This window comes from Gekko japonicus, unplaced genomic scaffold (assembly GCF_001447785.1).
Source record: "Gekko japonicus isolate JY-2015 unplaced genomic scaffold, Gekko_japonicus_V1.1 scaffold246, whole genome shotgun sequence".
NCBI lineage: Eukaryota > Metazoa > Chordata > Lepidosauria > Squamata > Gekkonidae > Gekko > Gekko japonicus.
In genome coordinates this window covers 670726-694728 of record NW_015162482.1, presented here as the reverse complement: position 1 = coordinate 694728, position 24003 = coordinate 670726, and the positions used below count along the sequence as shown (strand labels likewise).

The window sequence follows — 24003 nt, the reverse complement described above, 5'->3', positions numbered from 1 at the left end:
TGCCATTTCAACTGTTTTGAATGCTTTTTGCATTCCTGGTGTTTTCTCCTTGGCCAAGGATAAAGCATCATGTAAGACAGTGTCTCCCTTTTTAAATTCTTTTTGAAGTACTTGCTTAAATTCAAAGCAACAAGAACAAAAAGTTCCAGTGGGAACCTTGACATCTTTTAAGCCCTGAGGATGTAAGAGTGACCGAGCCTAAGAACTCCTGCTGTAGACCAATAAAGTCTTCCACCTCCAGCAATTGGATAGCTTGCAGAATTGCATGAGACGAGAGGGCCGGCAACACTGGGGTCTCTTCTCCAGTGTGACCTTGGCCTGCCGGACACGACTGCTTTGTTTAAAAGCAGCCTCTAAGACTGGTGTACAGTGGCCCTTTTGGCATTTCACGGGCAAATGTTTCGGTTTGCATGGAGGAGAGGGAGGGAGAGAGAGTCCAGCTGATTATCACTTGCTGTGAACCAGATCAGTCCTTTTGAGTCGGCTTGCTCTGTTGTCTGCTGTGCAGAATCCAGCTTCTTTCAAGCGAAGCCAACAGTGACTAAGCATCTCTCCTTCTTCCCCCAGCGGGTTGCCTTAGGGAGGCCACATTCTCTAGGGCCCTGCCTCTTTCCAAGCAGTCCTTTTATATATCTGTAGCCATCCCCGGAGGAAAGGGCTCTTCCTTCTCATCAGAGACTGTTTGTGCTGTTGTTTAACCAAATTGCTGGGGCAGCCATGAGCCTAGGAAACGGGGCCCTTGGGGCGCAAAGGCCGGCTGCCTTTGCCACGCTTCCAAATTGTGATCGATTCTGTCGTTTGATGTTGGAGGGAACTTCTGAATTTTCATTCCTTAACATGAGCCAGGCTTGCATCTGAGAGGCTGGTGTGAGGCCACTGATTGCAGCAATTGAATACGTACTATTTTGTTTGCGGTAGTGGCAATGTGACGGTCCCTTATATTTTGTGCTGGACTTGGAGAGAGCAAAAAGCAGCTGTTGTGTACAGGCTACACAGAGGAGCTGAAGGTGTTCCTGGCATCACGGTGGTCCAGAGAGACCTGCGCAAAACAGTCCTGCACTAAACCTGTGGCAGGAAGCAGATTGGAACACCCATTCGTATTGCTAAACCGAAATGTCCTTTGAGTCTCTTCCTAGCCATTACGTGTTGCAAATGGGCTTGGAAGTGGAGCCTTAACTAACAGGAACTCTTTTTCCTCTGTTCTCTTAGTTGATGAGGATGAGGATGCTGCTGTCAACAGAATTGCGTAAGTTCCTTTATGCATCCTGTACTGACCCTATTGTCATCTTTGATCTCTCTTTTCCTCTTGCTGAACCCAATAACAGCTTTTCTGTTCATGGGTTTTAGTGTGCATGTTTCCCCTCTCCCCTTTAAAAACAAGGCTGCAGTATAATTGAAATAACAACTGAACAGCAAAGGGTGTTACAAAGGTACCAGCACTTCTCCACGCAACACTTCAGTCCTCCAACGAATACATACAGGGAGACAATTTGCATCCCATCTTCAACTGGCCTGCATAACAGGTTGAGCAACTGAAGGCCGCTTTGCGTTTTGCCTTAATTACATCCATCCAAAGTAACAGATGAGTTCAGAATTCTGCAAACCTCTGAAAAAGCCACAGTTTCCCTCTAAGGCTCAAGGATTAGTGCCTACATTTCTTCAATGATTAGACATGTCTGTGTGCAATATTTTTGTAAGTATCCCGTACCGTTGTGAAGGGTGTAAATATTCTGGTGTTTCCAAGTTCCATTGCTAGAAGACATTGTAGTGCCAGCACAAGGAATTTTTGTCTCCTTGAAGGAGGAAGCGAAACCTAGCAGACACAGAAGCAAGGCCAGGAGCTTAGGACCCCTCAGTCGTGTGGTTATGTTATGTGAGAAGGGAAATAGGTTGTTAGAATAGAAAAGGAGCAGTGACAAGACAGCAGGTGGTGAGAGAACCGTTGTGCAAGATCTCCTTGGGGGAGGGGGGGAGGAATGGTATTTGGCTGTGCTGATGCTGCAGCTGGCCATCTTCGTGCCTGGTTCAGGCATGCCAGGGAAGGGGAAAGTATGTGCTGAAGCAGAAGAATGAATGGTATTGCTTCAAACTGCAGGGTGGAGGAACCCTTCTGTTTAAAGATTCTCTGTAAACAGAGGGCCAGATAAGCCTGGGCAGTTTGTGGCTTTTGAGGATTTGTTGCCACGAATAACAAAACTTCTTAAAATGATGAAATGTGTAGATTTGCAGGTCTGAGCTCAGTGTGTTGGATGCATTTTTGTCTGATAGGGATGTGCGTAAGTTGTGAAACTCAACAAGCATCTCAGTTTGAGGCCACCCTTGAGCTCGAAGCCAAATGGCCTTCCTGGCCTTTCCTCTGATAGGTTCTGTTTGCCATGCACCCACACACAAACTTCAGGGTCATTTTCCCCCGTGGCGGTGTTCAATGTCAGCACGCACCACCTCCAGTCCATTCTGCTGCCTCCGTCTCCAGGCTGTGCAAACCAGGTCTTCTTCCAGGAGGAGAGGAGTCATGTCACTTGGAAGGGGGACACCCCAGGGCAGTTTTCGGGCACATGTCCGACTCTCTCTTCCTCCTGTCCCCAGGCTGTGGCTGTGCACCTTCACCTTGGCGGTCTCTCTCGGCGCCGTGCTCCTGTTGCCCTTCTCCATCATCAGCAACGAAGTCCTGCTGTCCTTTCCACGGAACTACTACATCCAGTGGCTGAATGGCTCCCTCATCCATGGTGAGCTCTCCGAAGCTTGCCCAGTGCAAGCAGTTTGGGCTCCCAGCAGTTCTCTTCATGTTGGAAGGGCATAGGGGTGTGCTTTGCTTACAGAGAGACAGAGGAGCTGCACGTGTCAGAGGTCTTTTTGGTAATAGCTAGGGTTGTAATGTACAGCATTGCTTCCATTCTACTGGGAATGCCACAGTGGTGTCCAGAACCTGGCATCCACTAGGTTCCAGAGATTTACACCTGAAGGGGACACACTTCTAGACCCTATGGCTGCTTGGGCAAGATTTACAAATGAAAGCCACGACAAGAGATGACTGAATTCTTTAAAGCCTCCAGTCCCGGCGTCGCTGCTGCGTATTGTGGCTCATCAGTGTTCCTTGAGCTCCATTCCTCCCTACACGATGGCAGTCACGCTTATCACAAGTGGCCTCAGCCTGTATCGGCCTTCTGAACAGAAGCCGGAGTTTCCCCACATTCCTCGTGTGTTCCTGCATCACCCAGAGAAGGTCCTTCCTGAACTTTAGCATCCCTGTGGAAGAGCAGTCGTGGGGCTGGGGTGACGGAAGGATCAGGGGAGGAAACGGCTCTTCTTTCACAAGGGCAGCTGCTGAGAAGAGAGGGCAGTTCCATCCTCCCCATCCCTCCTCATTTCAGCACACACACACACACACACCCCTTGGCCCAGGCAGCTGTTCCTCTGCGGAACGCTCAAAGCTCCGGGAATGATCTTGCTAGGAGCTGAACGATGCGGGAGTGGAAAAGATTGTGGGAAAGCTGCCGTCTGTGTAGGGATGGTTGCATACAAGCCACGGTCTCAGGCAAACTGCTCCTTGTGGCTGGGGGAGGGGGGTGTCTCTTTGGGGGGGGGGGTGTTGAATTTTAGGTCTAGTTCAGTGGATCAGCCACAGTAGTTATGTAACTGTTCAGCAATGCATTTCCAGAATCTGGCTTTCTGAACTTCAAGCATAGTTTTCTTTTTTTGGGGGGAGGGGTTGATGCTATTGCTTGGCTTGAGAGTAGGAGTAGGCCCCTAGGTAATATTTTGGAAGTGAATAGGTCAGGCAGGATCCAGGTCTGAAAAAGAGGGGGGGGGGGTTGACCTGGTGTAAGTTGATTGCCCTGGGGCGATCTCCAGTCATAGAATGGGGGGCAGGTGGTGGTGGGGAACAGTGCACATCTGGGAAAGTAGGCACTCCATGTTTAGAGATTTGCCTTTGTTCACATAAGCCTTTTTTGTCTCCTCCTCTGCAGGGCTCTGGAATCTGGTTTTCCTCTTCTCCAACCTCTCCCTTGTCTTCCTTATGCCTTTTGCCTACTTCTTCACTGAGGCCGAAGGCTTTGCAGGGTCAAAGAAGGTACCAGCAGTCCCTCTGCCATGTCCCCTGCCCTAATTCCGTCCGCCTCCACTCTTGGAAGCAGCACAGCCCCTTCTGTGTCCTTTCTTTCTCCAGGGGATCATGGCTCGCGTATACGAGACCTTCGTGGTGCTCCTCTTGCTAACCTTGCTGGTGCTGGGAATGGTCTGGGTCGCATCGGCCATTGTGGACAATGACGCAGCCAGCAGGGAATCTCTCTATGGTGAGTGGCATCTCCCGGTCTTTGCGATTGTTGAGGCTTGTGTACTCAAAAGAGGAGAGGAGACCATCCCCTGTTGAGGTCTGTGTACTCAGAAGGAAGAGGGAAGAACAATTCTTCAAATGAATAAACATGCATAGAGATCAGGCTGTAAGCTCCTGGACTCTTATCGCAAGCAATAATTGGAGGGGATGTATGTGGTCTAATGCAGAGGTTTAAAACAAGTTGACCAGAAACACACAGCATGCGTCTTAAGGCTATTTTCCCTTCCCCTTTTCAATGGTTTTATACACCCACTTATGCAGAAACAGAATCGGGTGCCTCGAGCCTTGAATTCAGTATGTAAGCAAAACTCTTCTCTAATGAGCAAGCGACAAACTTGGCTCATCAAAAGGCTGCCTGTTGAAACCACCCAGTGAAAGCTAAATTAAATCACTTGGTGATCTGCCTAGCTGCATCAAATGGGTTGGGCCGCTACTAGTGATGGGCTTTGTTTTGGATGTTCCTAGTGGGTTAGGGTGTCGAGACGTGTGGGCTGTGAACATTATCCCTGGTTCTGGATGATGGTTCTGCCCTGGACAATGGATCACCAGCTGGAACTTAGCTGGCTGGGAAATTTGGTGGTTTGAGGGTCGTTGGGCTTGTGGGGAGGGGTTGTCCTTTGGCTTATAATCTTGCAGGACTGTAAGAGTTTTGGTTAAGTGTTCTGGAGATGCATGCAAGACCCCCGTGGGATGGAGAAGCACAGCAGAGGCTTCAGCTCAAGCGTCGTCCCTACTGGGACTGGTTTCCTTGGAAATTTTGAGGAGGGCACACGAAGAAAAAGGAAATGAACGATGATACTCCCAGGCAGTGTTCCCTCTAAGCTGAGTTAGTGTGAGCTAGCTCACAGTTTTCTAGCTTCAGACTCACACATTTTTGCCTTAGCTCAGGAAGGATGGCTCCAGAGCAAACTAATTTATGCAGAAGCCAAATCGCTCTCTCACAACTTCAATGTCAGTAGCTCACAAAGTAGAATTCTTGCTCACAAGACTCCACAGCTTAGAGGGAGCATTGCTACCAGGAGCCCGAATCCTTGGTGATCGCTCCCACGAGGGACTCTCAGGTTTTGTCCTGGGAAAACAGTCTGTATGGTGGAAGAATGGGCTGGAAGTCTGGACTCCTGAGCTGCGCCTTCTGGTGAAGAGGTGCTGGGGGGGGGGGAGGGCTAAACTGGGAGAGACCAGCCTGTGCTCTGAATGGTTGAACAGGGCATTGCAGCACTTGCTGCCTCTTGGTCTCCACTGGCTTTGCCTGGACTAATGACTTGTTTCTTTTAATTGCCTCCCACAGACTTCTGGGAGTATTATCTCCCCTACCTCTATTCGTGCATCTCCCTGTTTGGTGTGCTGCTGCTGCTGCGTAAGTGATCCCGATCCCCTGTTTGGGCAGGACTGTGGGGAAGTGTGAGAGCGCCACGCCAGACCCCCAAATCCAGACAGGAATGCTAGGAGTGTAATTAGCCTCTGTTATGCAACCGTGTTGTGATTAGTGCCGGGGCAGGCCTAGGGGAATCAGGGCTCAAGTCCTTGGTATGCCGTGAATGTCATTGAGTGGGCTTGGTCCGGTCCCTCTTTCTTTCTGTGCCTGACTTGCCTCCCAGGGGCAATTGTGAGGATAAAATGGAGGAGGGAAGAGCTGTGTCTGCCACTCAGAGCTCCCTGGAGGAAGGGAGGGACAAAGATGAGGTAACATGGAAGGGTTTCTAGATGTTTCCACCTCAGCTGTGCTTTCCTCCCCTGGGTAACAAATCTTTCCTGAGCTCCAGTTTCCTTAGTTTAGGGAACGATGCACCATTCCTAACTTGCTGTACATAACCTCTTAAGAAAAACAGATCAGACAACTCCTCCTGCCTTTGTGCGACATGTAAAGGGCTCCTTTAAGACATAATGTCATTTCTGCTAAGAGAAGCAAATCCACGTACTGGATGAGAATTTTGCACCCATCTGTTTGGGGGTGTGCCCGTACAGCAGAAGTGCTTTCCAGGCTGTAGCTTTATCAAAGTAGACCTAATAATATTAAGGCCTGTCTGTCTCTCTCTCTGTGTGCCTGTCACATGTTTCTTATATCTCAGGACCTTTGGACAGCATGCATAGTTCTCTCCTTTCTTCCCTCTTGGTGTAGTGGTTTGGTGTAGTGGTTAAGTGCGTGGACTCTAATCTGGGAGAACCGGGTTTGATTCCCCACTCCTCCACTTGCACCTGCTGATGTGACCTTGGGTCAGTCACAAGCTCTGGCACAGCTGTCCTTGAAAAAGAGCAGTTTGCGTCAGAGCTCTCTCAGCCCCACCCACCTCACAGGTTGTCTGTTGTTGGGAGGGGAAGGGAAAGGAGTTTGTACGCCGCTCTGAGACTCCAAGTGAAGGGCGGGGTATAAATCCAATCTCTTCTTCTTCTTCTTACCTTTGTGACAACACTGTGAGGGAGGTTAAGGTGAGAGGGAGGAATGGCCCTGACCCAGGGTCACCCAGTAAACATGCCTGAATGGAGATTTGAATAAAGGGTCTAATCCCAGTGCATTAAGTGTAGTGCCACACTGGCCCAAGTGTGTTCACCCTCTGGATTTGGTCTCTGACTTGAATGCAGATGTTGTGTGAGCAGCCATGGGCGATAGATCGTTCGCTGTGCAGTCCTCAGCAGAGTTACAGCTTTCTAAGCCCATTGCCTACAGAAATAAGTAACTCTGCTGAGGAGTGCATGGTTAGTTCCTTTATCACCTGGGGAAGTGCGAGTGGATCAGCCTTCTTTTTTTTTTTTTTTCCCCCGGGGGGGGGGGGGATTTATGGTGATGTGGTCAGGTATTGGCTGTTTAGAAAGGAAGATAATTGCTTAGTTTATTTCAAGAGTGGATTTCTTACCACATTGAACTGCCAGTAGGACCAATAACTGCTTTTCATGGGATAAAAGAATAGACTACCAGTGAATTACTAAGACGTGCCTCCCCATAGTTCATGTTCTCCCTACCATGTCTGTGTTAATGACTGTGCTTATCAAACGAATGGGTGAAATTGCTGTCAAGAGACCCCAGAAATGACCAGCTCTTTTGCCTCAAGCTGAATTAGTATTATTCTAGGGCCTTGAGCAGCCCAGCTTGGGTTTCAGCCAGGCTGCATGTATCTTTCACAGGGCGCTGTCTCTTGGCAGGACAGGGTGTGCTCAGGTTTCCGACAATTAATTCTTTATGGGCTCAAAAAAGCATGGTGTTGGGGGAGCGCTGGGGTTGGCACAGTCTCTCGGTGATTTGAAGAGCCCAATAGCAGATGCGCTGCAGAAGGAGGGCATTTCAGAGTAAGCTGGATTCCCAGAATTTTTCCATTTGCAAGAGATGTCCTGCCTTTGACCCAACACAAGCGGAAAGAGAAGGGCTATGAGGCAGAACAGGTCGAGGCACCCACTTCTGCATGAGCATGCAGCTCCTTGAGAGTGGAGACTGGCGCCATCTCCTGGCAGTTTGTATTATTGGGTTTATACCATGCCGTTTGTGCCTGACATTTTTTCTTTTCTGCCCACCCCCACAGTGTGCACACCCTTTGGCCTGTCACGTATGTTCACCGTTACGGGGACGCTACTGGTGAAGCCCAGGGTAAGATCAGAGATGGTTTTAGCACTTGCTAGGCCCAATACGAAGGGTAGGGGGGAACAGCCAGGAAAGCAAGACATTTTGTTGTTAAAAGCAGGGGTCATTTCGTAAAAAAAGAGCTAGGGGGACTCATTAGCATAACTCATTAGCATATGCCACACCCCCTGACATCACCGGAAGTGTGTCCTCCCCACAGCCGGCGGCGACCTCCAGCGGGCACCAGCAGGGAGCTCCAGGCCCCGCCCTCCCGCACCTCACCCGGGGGGATGGCGTCCCCCCGCGTCCCCCCCCCCAAATGACCCCTGGTTAAAAGATTGTTTAGATCAGGAGTGCAGACTTCTGTACCCCTCGTGGGAAATTCAGGACTAAACCTGGGCCAGGCCCATATTTAGTAATCTATATTAAATTACTTCAATGTGAAATAATTTATATTTCAAAACCAATATGCCATCAACAATTAATCATGTGGTTTTTAAAAAAATATTTTTTTCACTCGTGATAGTCTGAGTCTCAGCCAAAGAAAGAAGAGTCCATAAGAGGAAGGAAAGAACTCCTTCACTGAGGCAATATGAGTAGATATTCCATTTGTCTGTGAAAGGAAATAGAATCATAGAGTTGGAAGGGGCTATACAGGCCGTCTACTCCCCCCCCCCTCTGTTTTTCTCTCGGAACTTAGACTGAGTGTGTGACTGCTCCAGGGTCACATATTGTGCTTCGTGGCTAAGTGGGGAGTTGAACTCTGATCTCCCTAATCTTAGACCAACACTCTTAACTACACTGCTCACATACTGGATACTCAGTATGAATCTCCAAATGCATCTCAGAATCCACAGTAAACATGGGCTTCTCAGATACCGTGACCTGAAAGTATGGGAGCATTTGTTTGATTGAAGTAAGGTCCAGGACAGCAGAATCACCTTACTTTCCATATTTGGGGAACCAGCTTTATCCCCCCCCCCTTGTGCAGACATACAGAGACAAAAAAAAATGTCTAAAAAGAAATATTTCCATCTCTTACATTTCTTTTCCTCTAAAGCTGCAAGTCCCAGTGCAGCAAAATCACCTTTTCAGCATTTGAGTCACAGGCCTCTGTTCCCCCCCAACCATGGCTAAAGACAGAAATATTCCCATTTCAGTCTTTTTTCCTCTAAAGCGGCAAGTCCCAGGTGGTTCGTGAAGAGCATGCTCTTCATGCAAAACAGCTCAGCTGTTTGGTTTAAATGGCTCTGAGCAGAAAGCAGGAGTTTCCAAACAGCTGAGCGGCAGGGACCCCTGCTTTCTGCTCCCTGCAGCTTTTCGCAGGGAGCAGAAAGCTAACAGCTGAGCTGTTTTTCTGTGAAGAGCAGAAAGCAGGGCTCTCTGCTCTTCACAAACGGCATCAAAATTTGTGGAAGTTCATGGCGGTTTTTCAGTGTGCAAACATCACTTCACGAACAGCGAACTGGCCAAAGTTCATGATGAACTTTTAGTTCATCAGCTGGTTCATGCCCATCCCTAAACCTGACAGCCTGAGTAGCTTCATGATGCTAGTTGGCCGGGGGGGGTGGGGGGCATTGCCTCTACTAGGAAATACCAGGGGGCCTAACAACCCAGACAGGGAAATCCTGCAAGACTTGAGCCCCACTGCCTTCCCCACAATTTATGCCACTAGTTTAGACAGGAATGTTTGTAAGAGGGAGGGAGAGACAGAAGAAGGAGCAGTGGGTCAGAGTGGCTGAGACCCTGCAGTGTGGTCTGAGAGGGTGAAGGTGGCAGGGCTCTAAGAAGGGCAGTCACTAGCTGAGGTGGGAGGCCCGAGACCTAGGAAGGTGTGATGGAGCTGGTTGTGGTTCAAGCTTAGCACAGTGTTGGGTATTTACAGGGAGTCACCTTGGAGAATTGCAGGGTAAGTCTGATGTTTCCTCTGACTGCTGTTCATCTGTGTTGCCCATCCAAGGGGCTGCCACACAACTGGTCTGGGTTTGTTTTTAAATACCAAAAAAGCCAGATGCTAGCCTTTCTGCTGTGCAAGCTGCTATGTAGGTTTATTCCCAATAGTCTTTAAAAATTGTTATTTTTCTTAAGACAATCCTCAGGATATCCCTGAGTGATGGTGGCATTTTACAGCACTGTCAGATGTTGGCATGTAATGCCTGCATGCTGGGCTGGGAAATACCTGGAGATATGGAGGTGAAGCCGAGGGGAGGGGAGGGCAGGGTTTGGGGAGGGAAGGGAAGGGAACCTCAGCAGGATATAGTGCCATAGATGTCAACCTTCAAAGTAGCCATTTTCTCCAGGGGAACTGATTTTGGTCATCTGGAGATCAATTGTAATAGTGGGAGATCTCCAGGTGCCACCTGGACGTTGACAACTCTACTGCACACTCTCAGGCTTTATCTTGACAATCCCAAGAACTAGCAGCATGTCAGGACTCTGCACCCTATACCAATTTTGGCTGTGTTATTAGGATCTAAATGGGTGAGGCTTTTGCTCAGTGGTTTCTTGACCTGAACCTAGTATTTTGGCTTGGCATTTGAAATAATGGTGGAGGAAATTCTGCTTTCCATAGCACCCACGAGTGTGTTGGAACATCATCTTAGAAGGGAATACAGCAAGCAGATGCATAGCCAGTGTCAAGCTGGGCTCTTGACTGCTTGATGCCTCATGTGTGTTTCCTTCTCTACAGCTACTGGAGGATCTAGATGAGCAACTGAACTGTACAGGGTTTGAGGAAGCTGCCATTTGTCGTAAGATCAACTCTGGTGAGTATCCAGCTGTGGTTGGACAGAACTGTGAATGCGGGTGAGCCCAGCCAGAAATTTTTCATCTAGGGCTGGTAGAGGATTTGGCTGGCTAATCTAGTTCCTTCAGACTGAGGCTGGTGGAGGTGGGCATGGTGACTCATACAGATTCACTGTCTAATGGGGAGTTGGATTTGACTTTAATTTTTTGTATTGTATTGTATAGGGAAAACCTCTTGCTGGCTCAACCTTGACATGGACTTGCTAAGACAACAATATCTAGCAATCCACACGCACAGGATAACACTGGGTAAGGAGAGGCATAAACAACATGTATGCCAAATAGGTATATAAATGCACTACTATGAGATCCTGGAATCCAGCGTCCTTGGATTTGCTTTTTTGAAGTACATATTTACTTGCTGTAGCCAGGCCTATGTGTGCTCTTTGCCCCCAGAAAGTCTTCTTTGAATAAAGGTAACATTTTGCTAAGCCTAGGGTGGAGTGAATATGGAGAAGGAAGCGGTGGGTGGGATATGTTTTCTCACTAGGTACATCCCACATATTTTCTAGCCATGAGGCTAGAACACTCATTTCTTTGAAGATTGCCAGAATGCTGGATTCTGCATATTCCTATCACTTTTTATCTCTGTTCAGTGTGACCTTATAATTTATTTAGAGCCTATTCTTTCCAGTTTTGATTTAAGACGGCACAGATGGAATCACGTTTGTTCTTCTTTTGAAACCTTTCGAAAGTGGTCTCTCTTATAAAGTTGCACAACGGTTAGGTGAAACGGGCCTTCTGAAGGTGAAAGTTCGTTGACTGTAGGGCTGTAACTGAGGAGACCCAACAGCTTACTACATAGATAACGATAAACCAATCAAATCATTAAAAGAATCACCATGTCAGAACAGCCTGTCTTGAGTATTTGAAGGAGTCTCGTAAGAGATAAGGAATACACGGCAACTCCTCTGTTCACTGTGGGGGATGCTTGAAAACATACGAATGGAGCTTGATCGGGTTTTGAAGACAAGGGGTAGAGCAGGATGTCTGGTGGTCAGTGAGAGGGCTCACATACTCCTGCTCAGTTGCTTATCCTTCTACAAGGGGCTGCTCCCTTCAGTCTTCCCACTCCCACTCCCAGTCTCTGTATCTAATCTTTCCATCCTTTCATTGCAAAACAGGTTTTCCAGATTCTCTCTCCTGTGTATTGCTGCATTAGATTGGATTTGATGGGAGAAGAGGCAGGATCCCAACCACACTCTACTGCAGGAGTTCTGCCTTGCTGCCCCTGTGTGTGCTTTTGAAATTTTGAGAACATGTAGTGAGTTGCACCACAAAATGGCTTCCTGCCAGACTTACTCTGCTACGAAATGGCTGCCATTGGAGCTGGGGCCAATCATACAGTATTGGGAAGTTCCAAGCCAGGTGTTGTCCCATGATGGCGGTAGCTGCTTCCTGATGAGTGCTCCTTATAGAGAAAATGCTGGTGTGTCTCTGAACCACCTCCAGCTTCAGGGAGATAGAGAGGAAGGCCAGCCTTGGCTTGACGTTTTGGACACCAGGAAAGACGTTAGTGAACACCACATGAGGAATCACTGCTCTGCTGGGTGGAGCTCAGTCATCATCCTCTCAGAGAGGATGGAGTAAACATGGTGGCTTTGGTCACTGCATAAGAACTGTTAATTTTCAAGTGACTCAACTCCTGTATGCATTGTGCTTTTTGACAGAAACACGCCGCAAGGCCTCAGCTTGGCAAAGGAACCTGGGCTACCCACTAGCCATGCTCTCTCTGCTCTCTCTGACGGTAAACACTGGGGCTGGGAAGGTGGTGGGCTTACAGTATGCTGTAAACCAGTCTGAGCTGGTTCAAAGTCCTCTTTGTTAGGAAAACAACAGTCTAAATCGGCAGTTTTCAGCCTTCCTACATCGATACTCAGCTCACTCCCCCATCTGCCCAGGAACTTCTGCAGATTGGTGGGGCATGTTCTGTGATACTCACGCCACACGTAACCTTAGCCAGGCCTGTTTTGGTTTCTCCGTCATTCAGCATGAGCTGTAGATGTAGCATGGAACCCTCCCCGTGATCTGTCACAGCTGCCCATTAGTGGTGAGCAAATGGTCTCTTTTGCTCTTCTAATTAAAAAACTTGCTATAGGTGTCTGAGCTATTCTGTGTTGCATAGTATAGAGCCAGTAGATTTGACTCCTTTGCATGGAGGTGGTGCCTGTGAGCTGATCAAATGGAAGGGGTTGCATGTTACCCCTGTGCTTTAATGGGCGAGGAGATATGGTTGAGTACTGTTCTCTTTGTCCCCAGAACCTGGCAAGTAGCTTCTGTGGAATATAGAGGTTCCAATCTGTAGTTATGGCTAATTGATGGTCCTACTCTCCGTCAACGTGCTTAGTCCTTTTCTAGTAAACCAAGGGATATTGCCATATTGTGTGGGAAAGAATTAGAAGAGCACGCAGCACCATAAATGCTATTCCCAAAATCCAAAATGCTGAAGAGCACCATACTTGAAATGGTATGCTAAAGTCTGCTCCTGAGAACTGGCTGTGTTGCCACTCTGAACAAAGAGGAATATGATGTAACTTTTTGAATTACAAGATCTCTTGTTGCAGAACTGCGTCAATAAAGTTGGTCCAACACAAAAGTTTATTGCATCTTGCTTTTTGCCTTGGGCAGGGAAGCCACCTCGAAACTTTCACACACAAAAACAGGTCACAAAAACAGCCTAGAATATTACAAAGTTAGAGTCCAATGGCACCTTTAAGACCAACAAAGTTAACTCGGCTGCCCACCTTGATCTAACCTAGAATATTGTCTGAAATACAGTTCTCTGAGTGGAAGAAGACTGAGAACCAGGTTTGTTTGAGCCAGGCATGTTCCCTTGTGTGTCCCTAGCAGATGAATCTGTACCACAGTGTTGTCAGATTTAAGCAAAACTGCTTCCTGAGAATCCGGTTTCACAGGGACCTGAAAGGGTTTGGATACATGCTGAATGTACATTTCTAGCTATTCAGACTTGCAGTGAGTGTGCTGTATTGATTTTCCTCCCCACCTGCTTTTCCAGGGTATCTCTGTTCTTGTGGTCTGCTTCCATGTCTTGGAGCTGTTGCTGGATGATGCAGCAATGCCCCGCGGAATCCAGGTGAGTGTGGGTGTGGACTTCCTATCCAGTCCCCCAACTGGAGCTTTTTTGCACATAGATAAAAGAGAGGTGTGCCCATTTAGAATCAATAGCAGAGATAATCCTCTGCTTTATCTTTAAAAAAATCTAACCTGCCCTGCTTCTCTCCCGAAGGACGCGGCAGCAAATTTAAAGCATCTGAATTGGAATTAAAAACAAATTTAAAATATGGGCGGTGATTGTGGTGTAAATACCCAGATCAGTGTGTACTCTGTAATGAGAAAAATCAAACTTGTGGTTGAGAAGCTGACTGCTGCAACCTGTGGATTAATTTAAAAGAAACTCGCATAGACTGTACTAACTAGGGGGAAGGGGGAAGAGCTATGAGCAGGTGCCTACTCAGCGGTCCTTTTCCTGGTATGGATGCTCACCCACGCACTTCCAGCTGTAGTCTGGCACAGTTGCAGGCTTCTGGTGGGTGGCACAAACCACTATTATACCCTTTTTCCTGGTAAAGGGTCTGAAAAATCCCAAAAGAATTTTGGGGGTACATCTTCATTTCAATGAAACTAATTTTTCATCTCTCTTCTTCCCCCTCCCCCCCCAATACCGCAGGAGGCACCACTGGGGAAAGTTTCCTTCTCTGTCTTCGGCTCCTTTGGGGCAGCCATGCAGGTGGTTCTGATATTGTATCCTTTTCAGTGTGCCATTTGAGTGCCAAGATCTGCGTGTTACCAGGAAAGTTTATCTGGCGTCCCTGCTGTCAACTCATTTCCCACTTGTATTTTCTTTGCCATTTTTCTCCCACCATTTGTTCATACCTTCTTCAGTATCGAGCTTGTCCTGGATCTCACTGCCATTTCATTTCCAGAGGCAGTATACCTCTGAATGCCTTTTGCTTGGGCGGGGGGTGGGTGGGTGGGAGCCTGTGCCCCTTCTTGTAGGCCTGCTGAGGTAATTTGGGTGGCCACTGTTGGGAACAGGATGGATGCTGGACTACATGGATCATTGGTCTGCTCCAGGAGGGCTCTTCTTTATGTTCATCACCAGATGGCCCTTTGTCTGCCAATATCAAAAAGAAGTCAGGAAAACCTTGTCTTCCCATTGGGGTTGTTGCTTGAACGTGTAAGATACATTCTTATTCTTTTAATGCAGAAGACACAACTGTATGCTTTGTTTCTGTACATGAAATGTAGCTTTGCTGGGATTCTGCTCCTCCACCATTTTTCCTTAATGTCATACTGTCTTAGCTATTTAATGATTTCCTCTGTTGTGGGGTTCTACAGTTCTCCTCTCTTCACCAAACTGCTGCCGGAACAACATGACACCACTATGACCAAGGTACGTCTTTTTTTAAAAAAAAGCTCTGTTGTACATTTTACATTTGAGTACTGTTGCAGGTGTCTTCCCCCCCCCCACACCAGCTAATGGCTGAGCTGCTGTGATGTCATGGCAATACAGAAATAGAAACTGTCCAGAGAGAGGGTCAGTCACAGAATGTCAACAATTTAAGGAGCTTCTGACTTGAAATAGACCTTTGAAATAGACGCTTCCCCTGTTTGAAGAGCTGGGAGGAGGGGGGCGGGGTTGGAGCTAAGGGATAAGCTGGCCTGTTGCTTTGGTGAAGCAGTGGGGCTTGGAGGGTATGTAAGTTATGGCACCCATTTGCAAGGTCTGTGAGGCACAGATCCCTGCTTTGGAATGGATTCACAAGTTTTGATACAGTATCCTAGTCAGTCTCTCCCCCTAAACCACACGGGTCTTCCCATCCTCTTAGATATTCGCTATTTTAATTTCTTAAAGTTAATCAGCAGAGTCAGCAGAGTATTAAAGAGACAGAGTCCATGGTGTGTTTTAAAATATAAAAAGTTTACTACAACCTAACATGGGAAAGGTATACGGGATGGAAAATAACAAAGAGCTATATTTCTACATCCTCACAGCTAGAAAGAACATCTTAGGTCTAACTTATATGGCAGAAGTCTAATGGAGACATCTTAAGTCATTCTAAGACTAATGGAGAGTGCTCCTCTAATGGAATCAGAATGAGACTGGAGCTTCTTCTTGCTCAGGACAAAGAGTCATAAAATGCTAAATACTAGCCACTCTATTCTCCAATCAGAACAACAAACTAGATCTGAAGTTGGCGGGCTTTCTAGCTCTCTAAACACATTGGTTATAAACAAACATGTGATATAGTAAACAGTATTAACCCAGTAAATACTGAAATAGAAGTGTTCTAACTTGTAACATCCAACACATCCCCTGCCTTTGCTTCCTCTCCCTGCCGTCCCCCCCCCCCAGTCGAGGCTCTTCTGTGTCTTTTAATATGCAGAAGGCATAAAAGGGCTTGCCAGCAAAGGGGACTGTGTAAGTTCTGTTTGCATGTACGGCTGTCTGTTTCAGAGCAGAGGCCTGGCAGTGAAGTGTGCACAGGCACCATTCTGCAGTCACCCTCCCAAAACAGACACAAGGCCCAGTGAGGGTCCATAATTCAAGAAGAGGAGCTGGCCTTCTCAGTTCTTCTGCCCCCAAGGGGACATTGTACTGATTCTGGTAGCCTTTAAAAGGTAGTGTGGCCATGTGTGATCAGGCATTTTCCATTTAGTGTTGGACAACTTGGGGGGGGGGGAGGTCTGCTACCTTGTGGAGTGGGGGACGCTAATGGGGAAGGAGAAAGTGGCATACATTAGTGTGTAGGGGCTGAGTGGGTAAGAGCCACAGGTGAGCTGTCTGATTTGTCAGCATGTTATTTCCCTGCAGATAATCGGGAACTGTGTCTCCCTGTTGGTGTTGAGCTCAGCGCTCCCAGTCTTGTCTCGTACACTGGGTGAGTCCTTCTTTCTTCGTATGGACCATATCTTTTCTGGGGTTGCATCAGCAAAATCACTGCTTCAGCAGAACTATTTTTTAAAAATGCCACCTACAGCTAGGGTAGTATATATGAGTGTGTCCCAATTCTGCCCCGATAATTCTGCGATCTGTATAAACGATGAATATTTGAATGTTTACTTCATTTGCATAGTTTCTTACTATGCAGAGGGGTAAGGAATGATGGGGCACTAGAGTTGTGTCCCTGAAAAATCCTCCCTCTTGCCCCTTAGTGCTCACATGCTATTCCGTCGGAGCCTTAAGGGCTAGAAACTTGGCTTTAAAAAATTAACATCAAGGTTATCAGGACGCTGCTTTCTTGCCCCTCTTTTCTAAAGGCCTCACTCCCCATCCCCAGAATGCAAAACTCCTAGACCAACAAGCCTTTATTTGTGACACATAAGGGCTCGAATAGTGGCAAGAAGTGACTTGTGAAGAGAGTGCCATCAGCACAGCTGTGGAGAACTGGGGTGGGGGTAGAAAAGTGACAGCTGTGTGGCTTGAAGTCTGGGAGTATCTTTTCTCCAGGCTTTGGTGGGATATTTGCTGAATTGTCTCAGTAAACAGTGTGCTGTGATGGAGCTCCCTCCCTCACTAGAGTTGCCATAGGAGCAGGGTGTGAAATCAGAAAACAGGAATTTAACATCTTAAATTTAACTGAATTTTAACTTAAATTGTCAATCACACACACACACACAACCTTTTATTGGCATGAAAGCACAAAACATCATGGGGGAAATTGTCAATCTGTTAGCATCTTTTTAACGTTGAAATTGTTTTATGGTTTTAGAACTATTTAAATGTCTTATTGTTGTTTTTATTCTCTCTGTAAGCCGCCCTGAGCTTGCCGTGGTTGGGTAGGGTGGGGTATAAATGTAATAATAAATAAATAAAAGGAATGCCACCTTGTAGGGTGTCATATGGTTGTATTATTGGAGATAGCTGGGCAGGGAGCTCTGGCTAACTGAACGTCTAGGAAGTGGTGGGCACAGCAAGCAGAGGGTGCTGCCCTTTACACAGGATCAAACTTGCGAGCTAAGCTGCCTCTGAAAAATGGTTTCACTTGTTAGTTTGAGAAGATTAATTGTGATTTTCCTTTTTGGAGGGGGTGGGTGGGAAGGGATCCTTCTCTATTTGCAGAACATATTGAGCTGATGTAATATTTGGGGCTGGGGCTGAAGGAGCGAATGTTGATACATACTGAGCGTCTCTCTCCCTTTTAGGGATCACGAGGTTTGACCTGCTAGGTGACTTCGGGAGGTTTAACTGGCTGGGAAACTTCTACATTGTCTTTCTCTACAACATGCTCTTTGCTGGCCTCACGACTCTTTGCCTGGTGAAGAAATTCACCTGGGCTGTACAAGCTGAACTCATCCGGGCCTTCGGTAAGCACCCTTTTCCTCCAGACTTTCGGTGACGTTGGGGAGCAGGGCTGTTCAAGCTGATCTGCAACGAAGGGAGCATCCCCCTAGGCAGAAGGGGGAGGTCCCTCTGTGGCCAAATACTCTCTCCTTGGGTTTTGCTGTGCATAGTAAGCCCTGAAAGGTGCCTGGGACCAATGTTCCCTCTAAGGTGTGGAGTCTTGTGAGCAAAAATTCTACTTTGTGAGCTACTGGCATTAACGTTGTGAGCAAGCAATTTGGCTACTGCATAAATTAGTTTGTTCTGGAGTTCTCCTTCCAGAGCTGAGACAAAAAGGTGTGAGCCGGAGGCTAAAAAACAGTGAGCTAGCTCACAGTAACTCAGCTTAGAGGGAACATTGCCTGGGACTCTTCTGTGACCCTTCCAAGTAGAGCTGTCATTGCCCTAGCAAACCTTCCTGTCTCTCTATAGGCCAACTCAGATGCAGGAGTTTCCACAGATACATCTTCTGTCTGTCTCTTGTTTTGAGTTGGGCTCCCTGTTTTGGTGAAGGAGGGAGGTGAAAACTGAGGGCGCTTTCACGCCTGCTAACTAATGCGGTCTCGATCCACTTCAGCGACTGTTTGCAAGTGGATCTTGCCATTTCACACAGCAAAATCCAGTAGCAAAGTGCATTGAAAGTGCGTTACTTAGTGTGTCTGAAAGTGCTCTGACTGGGTCTTTGGCCCCCTCACCTGCTATCTCGTTCCTCCTAGGCCTCCACAAGCTGCCTTTGCCTGTGACACGGTCCCAGCAGCCGAGCAAACTCAGCTAGAACAATCGTCAGTGCCTGGATGAAGCCTGGGGCGAGGTGATGTTGGCCTGCCAGCTGCTGTGGGGACGTTCTGGACCTGGGCATCATGACTGTGCTTTCTACTCTGAGCCATGGTCCCTGCAGTAGGGAGAGGGCAGGGGGCATCTTGCTCTTGCCCGTGTTTGACCAATAACTTGACGAAACTTGAAGGATGGGGGGGGGACTGCGTTTGTAGGACCCCCCCCCCCCGCTTCTCACTGTGTCCCGGAAGCCTGAGGAGAGGATGGGCTTGAACCACCCGAAGAGACCTCACTGTCTTCCCTTCCCATCTGCCAAGGGAGCCTCTTCTATTTCCTCCTCATGAGCAAAGGACTGAAGCAACAGGGGACTGACTGTGGAGAAGGGGGCACTGAACTGTGCTGGAGAGACTCTGATGCGGAACTGGCCCTTGGGGTGATGTCGGGAGCAAAGCCCAAGGGCACTGGCCGATGGGCAAAAGTGCCTCGTGGCCCTTGTTTCGGCAGGGGGCACTGCAAATACCGCTTCTGCTCCTCTCCCATGTTTACACTGTCTCTTTTAAACCTCATGCCTTCCTTGCCCTCACTTCTGACACTAGATCCCGTAGCCTAAAACCCAGTCGGGGGAGGGGGTCACCTTTCCCCTTGAATCTTGAGCCAGTTCCAAATAGTAGTTTTGAACTCTGTTCCATGTTTACATACCTCACTTAAGTGCAATAGGAGCTGGTGCAGTTGGGCCAGATATCCCCTGCCTTTCCACTGAACTCTGTGCATGATGGGTGTGTGTGTGCTTTCAATATATACCTTTCTCTTCCATAACTGTGGGCATCAGTAATGCGGGCACATCCCCTCTCCTGATGCAAAACTTACTGATGCAAAACTGAGTAAGATCTATTGAGTGCTTCGCCTGCAAAAGCAGTCAATTGAGCACCACTGCTCTCCTGTTGTGTCCTTGCAGGGTAGCAAACCTGGGCTTTTCTGAAGCTGGTGTAGAGAGAGCAGGCCTTGTCTTGTACTCCAGCCCGCTGCCTTGTTACGAGAGAGCTTGATCCTGCAATGGAGGACTTTGTAGCCCTCTGCCTGGCGTTTCCCCCTTGGCCCTCCGGGAGCTGCTGGCTCTCGCAACAGCTCCATTATTGCGTGTGGGAAGAGGTGCAGGAAAGTTTGGGTCTCAAATGATATGGAGGTATTGTACTCAATCAGATGAACGGGTTAAGCATGCTAGAGAATTTTAATATGAAAGGATGTGAGGGGGGGGAGCTAGATTGTTGACACATGTCTGAAGCCATTCTACCTCTTCCTGCTTACAACAAGCAAACACGAGCTCATCTTAGTTGTACCGACACAGTTGTGGATCCATTGCGTGCTTCTTCTGAGTATCTGTTAACAATGACTAGAATCCCAGGTCGGGATTCCCCAGTTTGTACCAGCCTATGTTGAACAACGCAAAGATGAGCAAGTTTAATTCCCAAATTAAAAGGAAAGGATAGACTATACAAATTAGGCTGAGGAAATGGGGAAAGGGCAGGTGTCCTGCTGGCTACTGCAGATGGCAGTTGCTATGCCCTCCGTGTAGAGAATGTATGTGTAGAGAGTGGTTGGTGGGTCGTGTCTTTTGGTAGGAGTTGTTCCTCTTTCTGTCCTTTCCACTGTGTTTGTAGTACTGTTGTCCTGCTCTGTGTGTGTGTGTGTGTGTGTTGCTGCCAGGGTTCAGGTGCCAGTGTAAGACTGTAACTTTCCTTTCCGTGTCTGCAATACAAGCAAAAAGTTTGCCTCAAGGCAGCAGCCCTCCCAAACAGCTCCTGAGTGCCCCTTGCAGCTGATTTGGAGAATTACAGGTTATCAAACCCAGATGCAATGTAAGGCATCTGTAATCTATGCTTAACTGTACAGCTGGAATTTAAGAGGGCTGAGTGTTTAAGCCCTGCGTCCTCCATACCGCCTAGCATTGGATAGGAAGAGAGATGTGCGCCGTGAATTTTTTTTTTGTTTCACGAGCACATAGCATTGTAGGTCCCACTGCAGTATGTGCATGTGGTGGCAACATAACTGAAGAACTGTGAACCTGCCTGTATTTTGCTTTGGTTGCACATTATACATCTCCGGCTTCAGTTACTGCACTGTTCTTGGGGCTCTCACCCATTTAAGCAATAAATTGCCTGGTTGGGGTTTTTTTTCCACTTCGCACTGGTTCCTGTATATGGTGTTCTGCTGCAGTAGGTGAGGACAGCGGGGGACACTTCGCTTCACACCCTGAGCATTCTGGGCTGTAGACTTGTGGAGCTTGATGACTTTTCACACTCGAATGGCCTTTGGAGCCCCTCTTGTTCTCTTCATGTGCTCATCTTGTCATTACTAATGGGGGAGGGAGAATTGTAATGCCCATGAGATTCTGGTTGGTAGACATACTTTTTTTTTGCATGTCAAATTGATTGGAACAAAAACTGCTTTAAGGCAAGAAGATACTATATAGTGAATTGGTCTTACCAGGACCAAAACTTGCTTTGTTCTCTAAAACTGCGTATTTGAAGGATTCAGCCCTCTACAGTGGATTACGACAAATTGATAGAGCACGTGTGTGTGTGTGTTAATTACCGTCAAGTTGCTTCTGACTTACAGCAACCATACAAATTAATGGCTGAAACATAACTTACAGTAAAATCAGCATGCCTCCAAAATTACTGCAACCACCTTAGTTCATAATACAGTACTGGCATAGTCTGCACTTCCTTCCAGGGCTCTTTTTCTGGGGGAACGTGCTGGAATGGAGTTCCAGAACCTCTTTGATGAAATTATTTTTAAATTGTTTGAAAGTTCATGAATTTTCAGTACACAAATTGAAAACTTCATTTCCCTCGAGAGTTCCAGCACCTCTTTTTCAAAAGGAGCCCTGCTCAAACCCCATACCTTGCTTTAACCAGAATGGTCATCAACGTGAAGGACTCACACAAGCTTCCTTTGTGAGGGTGTCATACAGCCTTCCTTTTGAGAAGGTCCTGTGTCCCTCCGTCTGTGCTTGGTGTGCAGGAGAAAACAATTACTGTCTCAGGCAGCAAATGCTGGAGTAAGAAGGAAGACAATGGACTCCATAGCTTAACTGATTCAAGTGTTTTATTTGACAACTAGGAAAAAGGCCCGTTGTGGAAATAAATACAACGGCCTCTAGAAAGAGGCTCTGGGCGGGTGCCCTGACCTTGGACACTCAGCGTCAATTTGCTGTGGCGTCCTCAGCAGGGTATAATGACACTGAGTCCACCATTTTCTCCAGAGGAACTGATCTCTGCTACCTAAAGAACAGTTGTAATTTTGAGTGATCTCCAGCCCTCACCTGGAGATTGGCAACAATGGTTCCCTAGAATGGTTGGCTTGGAGGGTGGAGTCTATGGCTTTGTACCTGTCCGAGGTCCCACGCCTCCTGAAACCTCACCCTCTCCAGGTTCCATCCCTCACCTCTCCAGGAATTTCCCACCTGGAGTTGGCAACCCTATCTCCTTCCCAGCCAATCATCAAACTACCTTTATTTCCCCCTCACTCTTCAGCTTTCCACCCTCCACACACCTGCAGCCTCTCCCGTGCTCTGAAGCCCTGACTGCTACGTCACATTGGCTGTCATATGGGGGCCACCTCAGCAGCATATAAGGATACAGAGCCGACCATTTTCTCCAGGGGAACTGATCTCTGCCATCTGGAAAGTAGTTGTAATTCTGAGTGATCTCCAGCCCTCACCTGGAGATTGGACACATGTTACCTCAGAACAGCAAACTGCTTAGAATGTTAGAGGCAAAAACCAATCAAGTCGCATATGCAAACGACCTCTGTTCCGAGGCAAAGGCCAATGAGGCTGCATATGCAAATAACCTCTGTGTTCTGACTGGCTATGGGGGGGAGAGGAACAGCAAACTGTTTAGAATGTTGGAGGCGAGACTCAAGCAATGCAGCCAGTGGATAGGGACAGATTCTGAGTGACACACCAGGATGCCAACCAATTCCAGAGCGTGTGGAATGTTCTAGAGAAGTGCCACCACCATTTGGCTTTTATATATAAGGGAGATAATTAGAGGAATGCTTAGCAATGGTAAAATGCTAAAAGGAAGAAAAAAAGAACTCACAGACCGAGTGGAGATGTGTACATTGCAAACAAAGCTGCGAGCTATATGATAAAAACATAAAAGCCTGTGGTTACATGGAAATACAACTAACTTGAAACTATAGTTTTGTTTTGCCTCCCTGGATGCCCTCCTGCCCATTCTAATTTAAAGCAAAGTAACCTAAATTACTCTATGAAATGGTTCTTAGACCTTTCCCTGAGATCTTGGAGAATCGCTTGCCAGTCAGATTGGACAGTACCAATCTGGACAGAGCAAGGGTCTGAGATTCAGTACTGAGGCACCTTTGTCCATTTGTGGTTGCTCAGTAACAGAGCTCTGACCCTTGGCATGTTCTCACTATGGTGTGCCTTCTGGTGAGCAGCTTGCGTTGCTTGTCTGCGGCTCTTTATGTCTGCTGCCCACACTCCTTGCCTTAACAGCCGTGCGATCATAACTCTGGTCGTAGTCCCCCCCCCTTTTCTGTCACGTGATGTCACATGCTTGCAGTTCAGTAGGCACCAGGTCTCAAAAGGCTGAAGAGTGCTATTGTAGAAGACAGCTTGCTCTACACTCTTGTTCTGAGGCACAGTATAAAAACTGCAGTTTGCCCTTCCTTCTTCTGTGGGAGTGGGCTGCTGGGAAGCTTGAACTCTTGTCGTCATCAGCATGTTTGGGATAGGTCACTCTGGCAGCTAGCAAAAAGAGATGGCACTCTGGCAGCTAGCAAAAAGAGATGGCACTTTCCACCATCACTGCCTTCAAGCCCAGCACTTGTTAGAGCTAAGACAGGCAAGGCAAAAGGGTCTCCACAGCTGGGCTGTGACTTAATGGGGACCTAAAGTGGCTGGCAAGAAGAAAAAGAACAGATTGGATTTATACCCTGCCCTTCATTTGGAGTGTCAGAGCATCTTACAATTTCCTTTCCCTTGCCCTCCCCATAACAGACACCCTGTGTGGTAGGTGGAGCTGAGAGAGCTCTTTTGAGAACTGCTCTTTCCAGAGCAGCTCTGAGAGAACTGTGACTGACCCAAGGTCACACCAGCAGCTGCATGTGAAGGAGTGGGGAATCAAACCTGGTTCTCCCAGATTAAAGTCTTAACCACTACAC

The 24003-nt window shown here is 47.6% G+C and overlaps 1 protein-coding gene across 2 annotated transcripts in view; it reads left to right on the top strand.

The window, feature by feature from the left end:
- Positions 1-20149, top strand: part of LMBR1L (limb development membrane protein 1-like) — a 50009-nt gene extending 29860 nt beyond the window's left edge. Inside the window, exons 3-17 of one of the 2 annotated variants that reach the window (XM_015405885.1) lie at positions 1210-1246; positions 2587-2726; positions 3969-4072; positions 4169-4295; positions 5625-5693; positions 7849-7913; positions 10576-10651; positions 10857-10940; positions 12362-12438; positions 13708-13785; positions 14383-14453; positions 15015-15105; positions 16528-16594; positions 17859-18020; positions 18753-20149. In XM_015405885.1, coding sequence (XP_015261371.1) covers positions 1210-1246; positions 2587-2726; positions 3969-4072; positions 4169-4295; positions 5625-5693; positions 7849-7913; positions 10576-10651; positions 10857-10940; positions 12362-12438; positions 13708-13785; positions 14383-14453; positions 15015-15105; positions 16528-16594; positions 17859-18020; positions 18753-18811 — 1307 coding nt within the window. In that variant the 3' untranslated portion in view covers positions 18812-20149. Of the gene's footprint in view, positions 1-1209; positions 1247-2586; positions 2727-3968; positions 4073-4168; positions 4296-5624; positions 5694-7848; positions 7914-10575; positions 10652-10856; positions 10941-12361; positions 12439-13707; positions 13786-14379; positions 14454-15014; positions 15106-16527; positions 16595-17858; positions 18021-18752 lie in introns of both variants that reach the window. The other variant, XM_015405884.1, reaches the window with a different exon arrangement.
- The last annotated feature ends 3854 nt before the right edge of the window (positions 20150-24003 follow it).